This window comes from Ambystoma mexicanum, chromosome 8 (genome assembly GCF_040938575.1).
Source record: "Ambystoma mexicanum isolate Mex_15411 chromosome 8, UKY_AmexF1_1, whole genome shotgun sequence".
NCBI lineage: Eukaryota > Metazoa > Chordata > Amphibia > Caudata > Ambystomatidae > Ambystoma > Ambystoma mexicanum.
In genome coordinates, this window is record NC_090929.1 from 1051973679 (window position 1) to 1051988377 (window position 14699).

Consider the following 14699-nt stretch of genomic DNA (forward strand, 5'->3'; position numbering starts at 1 on the left):
TGTTGATGTTTTTATAATGAATAATGTAATTCGATGTGTTTTTTACTTTGATTGCAATATGACACAACTGAAATAAAGATTTGACTGGCTGACATGCCATCACGAAGCTGCTCTGGCAACTTTAGCACGGGTACTGCTCCCTCCCTCCCCCCCTCTTGAAAAAGAAGATACTCAAAGTAACTTTGATGTGTACTCTGCTTCCTGCTTCGCATAAGGCACTTTGCTTTTCTGAATTCACAAGCCTTCGTTAATAGGATGATGAGGTGACTAGATGTACGAAAACGTGGTCTTTTTGTGACAAGGTCTCCATTTAACAAACCATTGCATTCTTGGAGTTGGTCTTGTTTGGCTCCAATTAAAAAATAAAGCCGGAACTTCCAGACGTCCAGGAAGAGACCATCCTATCCGTCGTCGTCGAGAGACGAGCAAAATAAAGATCAGCAGTGATAGACAACACACCGTTCTGGGGGGAAGAGTGTCAGCATATGTCGACGAATGGGAACGAATAACGACAGATCAATGGGTGCTGGACACTAATAAGCAACGGGCACTCTCTACAATTCAAGCACAGCCCTCCGCACATTACTTCCTCCTGCGATCTACTGCCAATGGCTGGCTGATGTCTGTGTTCATGTGTGTGCGCGCGCGCGCTCTTCTGGGGTTTTTGGTTATTTGATGTCCTTTCAGGGGAGGGGGTCCCCCATGAACGCTACGTTCGGCACCACTTCGTCCCCCAAACCACCCATTGTTCGTGCCCCACCAACCCCGCTTAACTTCCGTTAACCTATCAGTTGACTGGCATACTCCATCCAGGTAGTCGCCCATAGCATTCTTTTTTTACCTGTTTCTCTGGTTTACAACAGCGATCTGTTTTAGCTGGCCATATATCTGGTGTCCAGAAGTCACTTGACCCCCTAATACCTTTGTCTTATTGAAGTTGATCTCCAGCTGAACTTTCCAATAAAATTTGATTCAGCCTTCTGATTTTCCTATTTGAGGGGCCAAGCCCAAGAGGGCAATCGTTGGGAACCCATTCACGCGCCAATATCCAGGGTTTATTTGGGACAGGATTCCTGCGTCAAACAATTGTCTACTTGCAGATAATCGATGTGCCCAGAAACTTCAGGGCATGATGAGACGGGCGATGTAGTGATCATTGGAGACTCTGAGAAGAGTTTTCTGCCAGGCGCCTGGGGTGCCTACTACAAACTTTCACGAGGTTGGAGGGTCTGTCTGTGTAAGAGTGCATGATACTTTTAATGTGTGGACTCACTTAGTGTTTATCTTTGTGAAGTAGTTCGTCTTGTAATTAATTCCTCGATTAATGGAACGTGTACAGGTGCTGGTGGTTTAGGTCTATGGTTCTAGCCTGGCATGAAAAGGCTGGGCGGTGACTAGCTTTGTGTGACGTAAATGACCATCTGCACGTATTATAGTTTGATTAGGTGGTTAGTGGCCCGGCAGGTGGGAGACTATCTACCAAACTGTTGAAATCCCCTATATGGCTGCTGGCATACACAATGAATGTTGGACTATTAAATGTTAGGATTTGTTTTTTCTGAGCAAATAAAACAAGTTTAGTTGTTCCAGTACTGCTGGTGAGTGCTAGTTATGTTCTCGTGGGTCATTTGTAAATTGGCCCTTTATAGGGCCACCTAACCTGCTGCCGTTTCAACCTCAGATATATGTGAGGGTGAATTACAACACGTTGTTTAATGCATGCATTATTTGGATGTGAATCTGATGTGTGCATGCTCCTCCCTTTAACTTGAAAAGGGAACTATTGGATGTCGGACTGTGGGGCTGGTTATTCCTACCATTCTAATTAAATGAGCTGAAAAAAGGTTTAACAGGAGCAAAGTTAAGATGCACAAATCTGAGGATTGCTAGTAAGTAGCAAAAGAATATCTGTGTATGATTTATTTCCTAGATTTTATTCAAACACAAACAAGAATTTGTTCACCTAATCTTTTTCTTCTTAGTGTCTTTGTGACTGTCACCGCTGCGGAGGATTTCTGTAAATGCATTCCTGGTCTTTTAAAAAAGGGATCCGTTTCTCAGGGTGAAAACGTATCTTTAATCCATGTGTTGGTTGGGCATTCACATAAGATATTTTAAAGATTGAATTGGCAGAGGCTTAGGATCTGTGTGCTGCAAGCCACGGCAAGGGTTCAACCACATGTCAGGAGAAAAAAATGGGTTATGGTCTGAAGGCAAATTATACAGAATGTTTAAAAATGAACAGTTAGCTGTAGTAGAACACAGGCGTGACTTTCTATGTAAAGGTACTTCTGTGCTGACTCCTAGATCCAAAGGTGTTTTGACTGTAAGTTTAAAGGAAGCCTGTGACGCATGGTGGCCATTAGTCTCACAAACTGCACGTTATGTTAAATACAGAACCTCTTAAATCTCAACTAGTGGCTAATTTGGGGTTATAGCCTTTTAAAATGCCAGCTGGGTGTAAAAGTGCAGATTTTGAACCTATGTGATGCCCATTTTCAAGCATGCCTGTTGTAAAACAGTGATGGCTCATGTGGCAGAATGCATTGTATACGCCTTCCTGATTTGTAAACACATGTTTAATGTATCTGCTTGGCAATTCGATCAGATATTTTGAAGGTGGAGTTTTTATCTAGAGGTGCCCTCACTATAAAGTCCTGCCCCATCCACCACCCTCCCTTGGCTGGCTTGATATATCCTTGATCCCATCACTGATCTCCATAGCGTAGGAATTTGAGCTTTGTTGTGCCGGTCGGTCTTTTTTTTGCTTTTGAACCCTGTGAAACGCATGCTCTAGCACTGCATGCCCTCGGTGCCACGTGTTTGGCTTATGTGCAACTCACTGAAATGTGTAATGCTCCCAAGTAGGGAAAATGCTGTGCCATGGAAAGACGCACAAGTAAATCCCATGGTGCTAGTGAGGTACTTTTTTACATTGATGGTTTGGCAGCTAAAACTATACACACTTTAAACACGCACAAAAGAGATGCACTCAATGTCATGTTCCACTGTAGATCTTGGACGTATTATCTTCGTGTTGCCTCAGTGCCCCCTTTGAAGGTGAGCCAGATCTCCCTCAGGGGCAGCACTTCTTACCTTTGATCGGTTTGTGCATTTGTCTGCTCTGTCTTGAGAGTTAACAATGCATCCTGACACCAACAGGGAATATCTGGGATGAGGCCCTTTTGAGGGACGTGCAGGAGTATGCCTTGAGATTGCCTGGTTCCAAGGATACATTTGTTCAAGCAGCCCTCTCGTTTTAATATTGCATCTTTTTTTTTTGATTGACAGGAATGCATATTTTCGAATAAGGATGCCCGACTAATATTGCAAGTATACTGATGCTCATTTCTGACCATCGCGCTTTTCGTGTGGTTTTCCCCCATGCATTCCAGTAATCCTTTCCTAGAATGCCTGCTTTTGGTTGTAATGTAAGGTGGTCTTACACATACCTTGTGCACTTTTGGTGGTCTCTTGGTGCTTGTTGTAGAAGAGGGAGGTGAAGGTTAGAGGGAAGAACAGAATAAGCGGGTGAATCGGGAGGTGTTGCCGGGTGCAGGCCAAAAGTAAGTGCCAGATCTTTGTTTTGTATTATGTCAATAGCTGGTCCCGGTTGGTCACCCTAAGATTGTCCGTATATGCAATGGGGTGCGTGTTTTAAGACAAGTGTTGCAGTATCATGCAGCTGGAGCCCCACAGTTCCTCTGGCATTGGTATGAGGGATGCTAGCAGCTAGCAGGGGCTAGTGTGTGGGAAGTGGAAGAGTTGCGTAGGTTAGTGGCGACAGGGGGAGCACAGGAGATGGAATTATAGAGCTGATGTTATTTATCAAACATGAGCGACTGTTTTCGGTTTTGTACTTCGGCTGACAGTGGCCAGTTAGTGCTTGATCTGATGTGCCTTGGTTTCACCCAGTTGTGCTCATAGAGAGCTCTTGATGTCCCATGTTGTGGTTGGATGGGCAAGACCAACTCAGTAGGGTCCGTTCAACAGGGTGGACACAGCAGTATCAGTCGAAGTGTTCAAAAAAGTAGTGGAACTATTTTCCTCCTCCCACTCTGTTCTCGCCCTCCCGATACTCACCATCCTCCTCAAATCAAACTCCATACTTGGGCCCTTCCTTTCACTCCACCTCGCACCGCTGTGTTTTGCAACAGTACTATCAAGACTGATGAGCAGGCAGCTTTCCGCAGCCCCACAGCAGGCAGCTTTCCGCAGCCCCACAGCAGGCAGCTTTCCGCAGCCCCACAGCAGGCAGCTTTCCGCAGCCCCACAGCAGGCAGCTTCATGCGGAGTCCCCCTTGCAATCACCACCTTTTGCACTGCTTAACGGACATGCCCAGGACTGTGTCTACACACAACCCCGCCCATTATCTGTACCCACTGTGTCTGCAGCAATCCATGCTTGATTTCAGAAGATAAACACTGATTACTGCTGAGAGGAGTGTTGTGGTCTCTCTACAATGGGCGTAATGTCCCAAGAAGTCTATACAAATAAACAAAAGCAGCCCAGCACCTGCGAGATTCATCAGGATGATGGACCCTTGAGTATTACCAGCTGAGTCCATGTACGAATCCTCATCATGGGGCTCGGACCTGTAGGAACGATGGCCAATTTCCCCAAAAACGTTATACACTTTAGTTCCTGCCCACTTTGACCTCTGTGTAACAGTGATGTTGTGATAGAAGGCAGGACTTCAAAACTTGTCTGATGTGGACGGTACTTGGGTGGCCCTGAACCAATTGCAATGTTCTTTGTGTTGTGTGTCCAAAATCCATCCTGAACCTTTGCGTAAGAGATACAATTGTACCCCCCACCCAAAACACCCCCATAACAGAAGTGGGGCATCATGAGCAAGACTGACGCGATTGGCATAGACACAGTAATCCCAAGGCTGGTCTCCATGTGCTCGAGGGCTGTTATTAGAGTCCACAGTCCATAGTGGGGCGTTTGAATGAGATTGACCCAATGGCGTCCTGTTTTGAGCTTGTTTATTGGGAGATTATACAATTACTGCGACCCAGGAAAATGCTGATTTTTTTATTTTTATTTGAACTCCCCTTTGATCGTGGGGGGGGTGAGTACAGTATATAATGAATGAAAGGTGGGGATGCGGGGGAGGGGTGGTCCCCCTGCATATATGCAGGGTGAAAAAGGGGTTGAAATAAAGTCTGCATTTTCGGGGGTCGCAGTAATCTCTTAGATCCGTTTGTAGGTGCTCATTTGTTCCTTTTGGTCTGCTGACAAACCTGGTTATAAGAAATCCTCCTGGTGGCCCTGTTGCCTTTCAGTGTCCTACTCACCTGTGAGTGGAGGTCCCTGGATGGGTTTGCAGAGTGAAAAGGTTGCCCTCTTGTGGCGTGTCTGGGTGAAGCCTGTGACTGTCATTGTACTGTGTTGCAGGATTGTTGCCTCCTAGCGGGCGTGTAATGGGATGAGCTAGTCGTTGTTTGTGGACCCCCTCCATGGAAGGTGCTGTGCGCGAGGCACGTGGTTATCACGAGGATGGTGTGTTTGAATGTGTGCCAGTGAAGGGTTTAGAGTGCTGTGTAACAATTCTTGTTTTATCCCGCCCAACATAGCGTTTTTTCTGAGCAGTTTGGAATTGTTCATATTGGTGTCACAAGCAAGGCTGAAGATAATACCTTTACTCCGTTTGTTTAAGGTGATAGTAATGACAGTCGTCAAAGTGGGTAGTTTTTTTAGGCAAGTACTAATATATTGTAACTCTAAGAAATTCGTTTTTGTGATCGATTCATCTTTACATAGAAAATTCAATATAAGGAGCATGCTTACTTTAAAGATCTGCCCTGACTACAGAGCAGAGATGGTAGTATGCCAGGAAATATAGCACTGGTGACTGAGTTGGGTCTGCGTTGTTGGCATGTGTCACATGTACCGCCACCACCACCACCACCACCACCACCACCATAGACCCCACTCAGTTATATGTGGAAGGTTAGATGAAGCGTGCAACTGTCATCGATGTATCGCAGTACTTCCTCAAAGCCCGGCCAAGCTGGAGCATGACATTTCGGCACAGTCAGTTCGGCGCGGGCCGATTTGGCGTGGATATTTCACCGTAGGAGCCAGATTGGCGCAGCCGGTTCAGCGCACACTCTTACTTGAGGTGGAAAATGTGAGCAGACACTGAATACTACAGGAGCACCTTCTAAACACGTGCCGATTCCGATCTGGATTTTCTTACGTTTCCCATGGAAATACACCATGGATTGCTTGCCTGGTAACAAGGTCTGGCCTTGGGTCAGTTATTCATGACAACTAACACGCGTTGGACTTTGAAAGGAGGGCGGGGCACACAACCAGCACGTAGACAACGTCTAACGTAGTGTAGGCCCCAAAGTAAGTGAATTGCATTATAAATATTTTTTTCGGGAAACATTTTACTTCAAAATGAGTTGCTACGTTTTAAGAAGCGAAATTGGGCTCTCTTAAGATGGCAATGAACTGGTGTGCGATGGGGTACACTGCAGATTCACTACCAGTGTGTACTGCTCAATGCACGTTTTCAACTTTATTTATAGAGGGAGATGAAGAGTGATTTTTACAGAAGCTACCCAGCGAACCTAGTAATGCATTAATTGCTTTGCACACCAAATATGTAAGACTGTGAAAGGCTAGTGTTGACTTGGAGCAAACCACTGGTGGTGTGTTGCTTTCTCCCGCGCTGAAACATGCTGGCGCCAAACCGCCTTCCCCTGCATCCCCGCACCCCCACTTCCCCAGACTCACGCGCCAAATCGTGCCGCGCCAAACTGGCCCTCCGAAATGTAATGGAGTGCGTACCGGTAGTCTATACAAATAACCAAAAGCAGCCCAGGAGTGGTAGGTCAGTCTTGTATGCTTTCGCTGTGCCACCTTGTGGCACGCCGGCATCACAGCATGTGAACGGCCGAGATGCAAGTTGCTTGCACACTTCCAAGAAACCCGCGCACGAGTTTATTGGCGTGTATTTGTGCTATGCGGAGGCAGGGAGGGGAGAATGAGCTTTAGGCGAAGCGTGTGACAGTCTCCAGACAGTCGCTATTGATCCGGGTTCTATTTCAGCAGGTATCACACTGCACAGTTAGGTCTCTACTGACGTTTATGCAAAACACAAGGATCGGAGGCAGAAGGGGGGAGGGGTGGAGTTGGGATTACATTTTCAGAACGTTACCCGTTCGGTTACGTTCTAATGTAAGATTACAGACGTGCTGGCTGTTTGGCACAAATTGGCGAACCTATGGTTTTTATACACGTATTTATATAGTGTGGCCCTAGTTGCTATGCAACACAGAGCTCTGTCCAACTATGTTGTACAGTACTAATAGGATACAATAAGAGCATACGGATGGCATAGTTGTGGGAGTTTGGTTGTAGTTTGAGCTCAGCAGCTTTAAAGTGCACGAAGATTACGTGTATAATACTGGGTTTTATGTCATACTTCGAAGCCCTTTACAAGGTTTCTTCTCATTGTGTATCTTCCTCTGTATGATCACCTACATACGCGTGTAATCTAGTAACTCTCAAAGTGCATGACACAGTGACCGACCTTCAGAAAGTGTCATGCCATACTGGGGCACGTTTTTGTGCCTAGAGCCCAGTGCTTCAGCTCTAGCTGTGTAAATGCACTGTGTGCGTGTTATGCAACCCTGCATGGTATTCGGGGTCTACTGTGTGGGAATGCTGTGAAATGCACAGCATATATCTAACGTGTATCGTCAGTCCGCCGTTCATCATCTGCTTGAACCTGCAGCCGGATAATAGGAATGAATGTGCAGTGTAGTAATCAACAGTGTTGTTAATAGGCGGGATTTCCCCAGATCCAGAATCTAGCAAAAATGATCTCCTGCATCTAAAGAAATAAAAATTCCTCGTTCTCCTGGGTCACCACGCTACACACACACACACACACACACACCACACACATCACCATCCCCCTAGATCGCTGCAGCAACATTTTGGACCTTCAGTGCCAACACTACTTCCACCGGCACCTTGTAATCTGTTGTTGGAGGGGCACAATGGGCTTAAAAGGGCTTTCTGTCTATGGTCAGTATCTGATGGGGTTCCCTTTAACTGGCAAGAGCAACAGTAGATGGCAGTGATTGGAAAAACATGGAAGTGTCATTGTAGGTTTACACGCACGTGTAAAGGTCGTGTTGCAGGTCTCAAACTTTCAGGGGGAAAAAAAAGGGTCGCTTCAGTTTTGGTAATCAGCATGTTTCACTTGGGGATCAGAGCATATTCGGGCGCGGGTACCTAGAGGGAGCAGACATCCCCAGCTATCATGCCGTGGCTTCATCTTTAATTGCCACCCAAGCAAAGACTATCCCTACGACCATGACGACTCCATCCAACTGGGAGCAGCCTCAGTAATTCTTGAAAAACAAACCACACTACTGTTACACCTGAAATACTTTTCATTGATAGATCTCACTGCAGCCACCGTTGCCCCCAATTCCCCTTTTGTTTATTTCTGACTCACATTTTTCTGTGAAGTGCAGTTTCCCTCCTTGGAATGAGTGCAGGAAGCACCCCATACGTCTCCTTTTCCTTCCACATCGTTCAAAATCCGCCCCCCCCCTGTGGGGAAGGGTGACCCTTTAAGCCTGAGCTCATGCCATTGATGCAGAGCATTTTAGTTGAATGTCAATGTATAAGGAATTTTACAGCAATATCCACCCATGTACCTGTGGTGGGCCTGAAGAGGGATCTTACAGAAAGGACCCCTACAGTAACTTTCCCGAGCACGGGACCCAAAAAACAAAACAAAACTTCCACCCAGGCAGTATGGTGGAAAATAATTGGTTATAGAACAGTAGATCTCCACCATTGATATCTTTCATAGGTACGCGTGGCAACCCCTCCCCTTCCCCTTGTAAGGTCGGTAATGTTGTGTATGCTGTCATGCACCACGATTACTTAGTTACAAGCTTAATATGGCTTTCACGGGTGGGAAAACGAACCAAATGAGGTGGAGAGGCTACCAATTCTGGAGAACTAAAGTTGCAGGTAAGTAAAGGATTCATGCACATGACCTGCAGTAATATTCTACAATGGGCGATGTGTAAGTTGGACATTGGCTACGCCCCTCTGAAAATGGCTGATAAGACAGAAATTCTGCATTCATTCAATCACAATTGATAATGTTAGCATGTTAATTACTCACGGATTAAAAATGCTATTTTTTATGCATTTTTTTTAATTTTGTAGCCTTGTAAGTTTCCAGCTCTTTAAGTGAGAGCAGGTGTTATTTTTCTTGGGGTGAAATACGTTTTATAGCCAGCAGCAAAGTCCTCAGTTTAGCGAATACCTATGACCCAAATGGTTGTTCCCAGGTTCGGAAACCAGGTTTCCTGCCCATGCAATTCCTTTCAGTCCTTAACATTCCCACTAGATAAAGCATCTTTTGAGTTCCTCTTTCCCAGTAGATTAGGGAGTGCCACTTTTGAAGCTGTTTGGCGAGTAGTATGTGGGATCGCACCCCTCTGATTAGGCAATACCGCTGTTGACTATATTTTTCCTTTATTTGTAGGGCCCAACTCGTTGAGCTGGAATTATTGCATTTCTGAACAGACTGGAATGGGTTGATTCTTTCTGCAAACATTTTATTGCCATCTGTGTATCATGTTATTTATTGCATGCTCTTATGTTTTTTTGGCAGCCCTGCTTTCCTCGTGGTGTGAAGAGTTGGGGAGACTCTTGTTGCTTCGCCACCAAAAGAGCCGTCAGAACGACCCCGCTGGGAAGATCCCCATGCAGCCCCCCATGAACTCTATGAGCTCGATGAAACCCACTCTGTCTCATGGGTGAGTGCGCGAAACGACAGATGCTAAATTATTTGGTTTGGAGCTTTCCCTACACCCGAAATTCACATTCATCACTTGCTGGTAAAAGTGTTGTGGATGTTTGAAATGAAGGTCATTTAATGGTACGGCTGGTTTTGTGTCCATTTTGCGTTTGATTTGAAGTTCACTTGGCTCTAACCCACGTATTTTATGTTAGGGGCACTTAGTGCTCTCGAAGGCATTTGATTTTAAGATCACTCTGTGGTATTCCCAGTGTTTGATGATCAGGTCACTTGGTGGTTCTCGGAGTTTCATATTAAGGTCACGTAGTTGTAGGGCAGATTTTGTTAGTCAATTTGTGCTACCACCGGCTGTCAAGCTTTCTTTGTGATGCTCAGTGTTAAGGTTATGATCACTTGTTGGTTGTGCTCCTGTTTTGTAAGCTAACTTGCTGGTGGTGTGGTGTTTCTCCAGCATTGGACCTTTCATGGATTCACATGCTCTTTAATGCCCCGTCGTCCGTCTGAGAATCCTCAGTGACCTTAAAGCAGTCTACCTTTTAAACTACATGTCACTTTAATGCTATATTAGTCATTTTGGGTCATGCTGCCCACAGCCAATTAGACAAGGTACCTTTAGCTCCTCCCCTGGTGAACATCTTCAGATTTGTCAGAGCATGTAATGTATCAGTATGATACAGAGAGGAGTAGAAGGGTGGTTGCATGTGAATCCATGAAAAGATGGAGAACAGAAGTTACAGGTAAGTAACCGCATTCCTGCTCCAGCAGTAGATCTTTTATGGATGTTCATGCTCTTGAATAAGATTATACCGCAGTACATATACACATCCAAAAACGGTTGGAGGCATAGCTCAGAAGAATCGCCTAACTCACCTCTCGAACAATCACCCCATGAGAACAGGTTACGAAGATCTGCCTTGCCGATTTGGGACCACTCACTGTAACCCCTATTGACACATTAAAACCTTGTGAAGGTGTGGATCAACCTCCACGTGGCTGCCCTGTCAATATTGAGCAGGGGAACACCAGACACGAAAGCGTAGCAGATGGAACAGATCTTGTTGAATGTGCTCTTGATCTTCTTGGAAGGGACCTGTTGACCATGTGATGGCAGTGGGAAATGCACGTTGACAGTCGTCTTGCAACAGAAGACTTCGAAATGGCGTTGCCCTTGGCGACAGGTCATAAGGCAACAAACAGTTGCAATGACTTTTGCACCTACTTGGTGCGAGCAAAGAACAGAATTTGAGGGTTCAGGCGACATCAAGGGAATGTAAGATTTGCTCCACTGGTGATGGAGAGCCAAAGAACACTGGTAGAATTAAGTGTTCATTCAGGTGGAATGCCAAAGGTACCTTTGATATGAAAGAAGGATTTGTCCAAAACAGCAACTTAGACTGATTAAATCTCAGGTAGGGAGGGTTGCGGGAAAGTTTGCTGACCTGTCTGGCTGAAGTGATACCAACTAGGAATGTCTTCCAGGAGAGAAATTTCAGGGAGACTCTGTGTAGAGGCTCAAAAAGCAGGCCCATACTTCTTGTGAGGACGACATTGAGTTACCACGCTGGAGCCCAGACTGCTGGAAAGACATGAAACAGGCCCTTAACTTTTACCAATCTTCGACCATCGAGCAGGCTGGCTTGTGGTACACATATAGTGTGTAATGGCTGCTAAATGCACTCTGATAGACGAGTGTGACAGCCAGTATTCGCTAATGACAAAACTCCATGTTTGATAACTTTGCCTGATGGTTTTCTTCTGTGTGGGAGGTTATGGCTATTTGGTACTTGGTATCAAGATCAATTGCTGATGCTTGCACTTTAATTTTAAGATTACTTACTCTCCACCTTTGTTTTGTTATTATGGTCACTTGTTGTTACCCCACAACGTTTGATCCTTGTTAATTCCTTGAAAAAATCTTTGTTTCTTGAATCTTCATTTGAAGACCGTGCTCTCAAAACATGATTGTTGCTATTGTTTTTTGCAGTGATGGGTCCTTCCCCTATGACTCTGTCCCCTGGCAGCAGAACACTAACCAGGCTCCAGGCTCTCTGTCGGTCGTGACCACTGTCTGGGGCGTCACAAACACCTCCCAAAGCCAGGTAAGCATTTTAGGGACCATCCGTAGCTAATAAGCTATTTCCCATGACTAAGGCCACTTATTGGACGCCCAGTGCACAATTAACTTATTCTGTTTCACCTAATTTGAATGTTCCACTTTTCCTCATCCAATTCCCATCCGATCTGGTGTTTATTAGTATCAAATTAAACCTCAGGCAAATGTGGCTGATTTACTACTGGAGTAGGTAGCTACCCCAGAGATCCGGGAATGATTCGTATTACTTACGGGCAGGCACTCATTAGAGCTGAATAGAATTTTTTTATTTTTGGAGAAGATGGAAGGGAGGAGGTTTTAAGTCCTACATCTGTTTAAATTTGCACTTACCTTGATTTCCCCACCCTCTGCAACAGGTGCTCGGAAACCCAATGGTTAATACCAACAATCCCATGAACCCTGGAGGGAATCCCATGGGCTCGGGGATGACCAACAGCAACCCTGGCATGAACTCTCCTCAGTATGCTGGCCAACAGCAGCAGTTTACGACAAAAGGGAGTTCGAATCAACCCTATCTGCAGCAGGGCATGTATGGGCGGCCCAACTACCCCGGCGGCGGAGGATTCGGGGGCAGGTAAGACACATTGTGCACGCATGATGTCTGAGAGGAAGGCCGTTTATCCACTTGCAAATGATTATGCATATTTCAGTCATGACGGTAGACTCAATCTTCCTATTTGAGTATTCTACAGGTACTCAGTGCAACAATGCTTATGGTCACCTACATTAATTCTTCACCACCAACTCCTAGCTGAGACACTCCCTATCTTTATCCTAGTATAGCCAAACAAATAGCTAAATAAACATTGGTAGATTTCGGTCTACCACGGTTTTTCCGAAAACTCGGGCAAGGTGCATGGGGAACGTTTGTACGATCGATCAAATTATGGTTAAAACCACATGGCCGACCCATATGGACAATACTATTTTCTGCCCGAACCATTCCTTTAAAATGCTTGTCCTCCGAGAGTCCCATTGCCTATACTATCATAGCTACAAAATCTATATGGTATATTTGTCGTCTTCCATTGCGTTGTACAGCTTTTCCTTTTCATGTCTACCGTCTGCTTTCAGCACCAATAAGAATCACTGCATATAGCTAGTGAAGTAGAAGATACTGGTGGGCTGGATAATAGTGGATGTGCTCTTTTTTGTAGTCTTAAACCAATGAATCCTTTTTGGAAATTGGAGAGTGATTAGCAATACACAGAGGCCAGCGGAAAGCTACCAAAATATTGTAGTCCCTGATAGTGAGTCCATTTGCCAGCATGACCTAATCTATACATCTTTTTTTTCCAGCTCAAATTTCTAAGATCTCGAAATTAAAAGAATCTTTTCAGAATATTTAATAAGAAATCTTGACGAGATGGATGTGTTTTAACATACATACTTAAAAGCTTTCGATTACTAACACTTTTTCAAAATATAAAGTGTAAAACTCAAGCTTCTTTTTGATGGAATTTTTCAAAGTTTTGGCATTGTCTGGTGAATGCAAATTCTGGTAGCGTCGATATGCATCCTGTAACCTGGAGAACCTGGAAACAGCAAGTCGCCAATTGCCGTTAATTGTAATTGCCTATGCTCTTCTCCTTTCCAGTTATCCTGGTGGTCCAAACAACTCTGGTGGAATGGCTATGTCCCAGCACGGCCGGTCGCAGGATTTCACCCAACCAGCTGCTGCCGCCGCAGCGGCTGCTGTGGCGGCAGCAGCTGCCACAGCAACAGCTACTGCCACGGCCACAGTAGCTGCCCTGCAGGAGACTCAGAACAAGGAGATGAACCAGTATGGGCAGGTAAAGACACTGCCTGCCTTCCTCATAAATATGACTGCACTACATACTGCTAGACTCCATGATGTGTATGTGGGTTACTGTTTCTTTAAACCTGGAGTTTTACTTTTGTTTTAAAAAACAAAACAAAGGCCAACTGGATTGTTTTCAAAAGGCTATTTTCCATGTCAGTTGTGTTTGGTCATGAGTGCACGGCCGTGGCTGCGTTATGGTTGCCTTGGGAATCTCTCATGGGGGTCTGTGTATTCTGTCTTGCGCTGCAGAGTGTGTGTGTGTGTGTGTGTAATATATAGTGAAAGTAGGAAAGTCCATTTGAGCCAAGTCACTCATTCCACAACGCCACCTAGTAGCCATCGCTTGAGGTTCACCTCCAGTTCTGAGCCACAAAAGCAAGGCATTGTGGGTATGCAAATAAGGCCAAATGCAAACCTTTTTCTCAAGGAAATTGCCTCCGAAGACAGTGCTACTTTATACACAGCTTATGTGGCTCAGAACTGGAGGTGAACCTCAGCAATGGCTACTAGGTGGCGTTGTGGAATGTGTGACTTGGCTGAAATGGACTTTCCTACTTTAACATTTCAGGTGAAAGGGTTTATTTTCAAACCTTTTTAAAACCACCATAACTTTCTTGGTGATATAACTATATGACGATTGGTGGCGTTCCCATTCCGTCTTCCTCGTTCCCACCTGGTGAACGGTGTGGGGGAGTTGAATAAGAAGGGGCTGTTGAATTTCTAAGGTAAAGGGGGGGGGGTCAAAAAGCGTGCGTTTACCATGCATACTCGCATAGGCTAACTTTTACTCTCACCTATAGTAAAACAAAAAAAAAATCTGGATGGATTTTCACCAAATCTGGGAGACGGTAGCAAGTGGTCTCATTTGCGATTCTTCTCTTGATCTGGTGTCAATCCGCCTAGCGTTCTTTTTTTAAAATTCACTTAAGAGGTTCAGTCACTGACATGTACTTCTCATGACGTTTCT

At 45.1% G+C, this 14699-nt stretch overlaps 1 protein-coding gene across 10 annotated transcripts in view; it reads left to right on the plus strand.

The window, feature by feature from the left end:
• ZMIZ1 (zinc finger MIZ-type containing 1) overlaps nt 1-14699 on the plus strand; it is a 706997-nt gene that overhangs the window by 620824 nt on the left and 71474 nt on the right. For all 10 annotated transcript variants that reach the window (XM_069611024.1, XM_069611019.1, XM_069611015.1 and 7 more), the window contains 4 exons: nt 9669-9813; nt 11800-11914; nt 12285-12502; nt 13526-13721. In XM_069611024.1, the coding sequence (XP_069467125.1) occupies nt 9669-9813; nt 11800-11914; nt 12285-12502; nt 13526-13721 (674 nt within the window). The remainder of the gene's footprint in view (nt 1-9668; nt 9814-11799; nt 11915-12284; nt 12503-13525; nt 13722-14699) is intronic.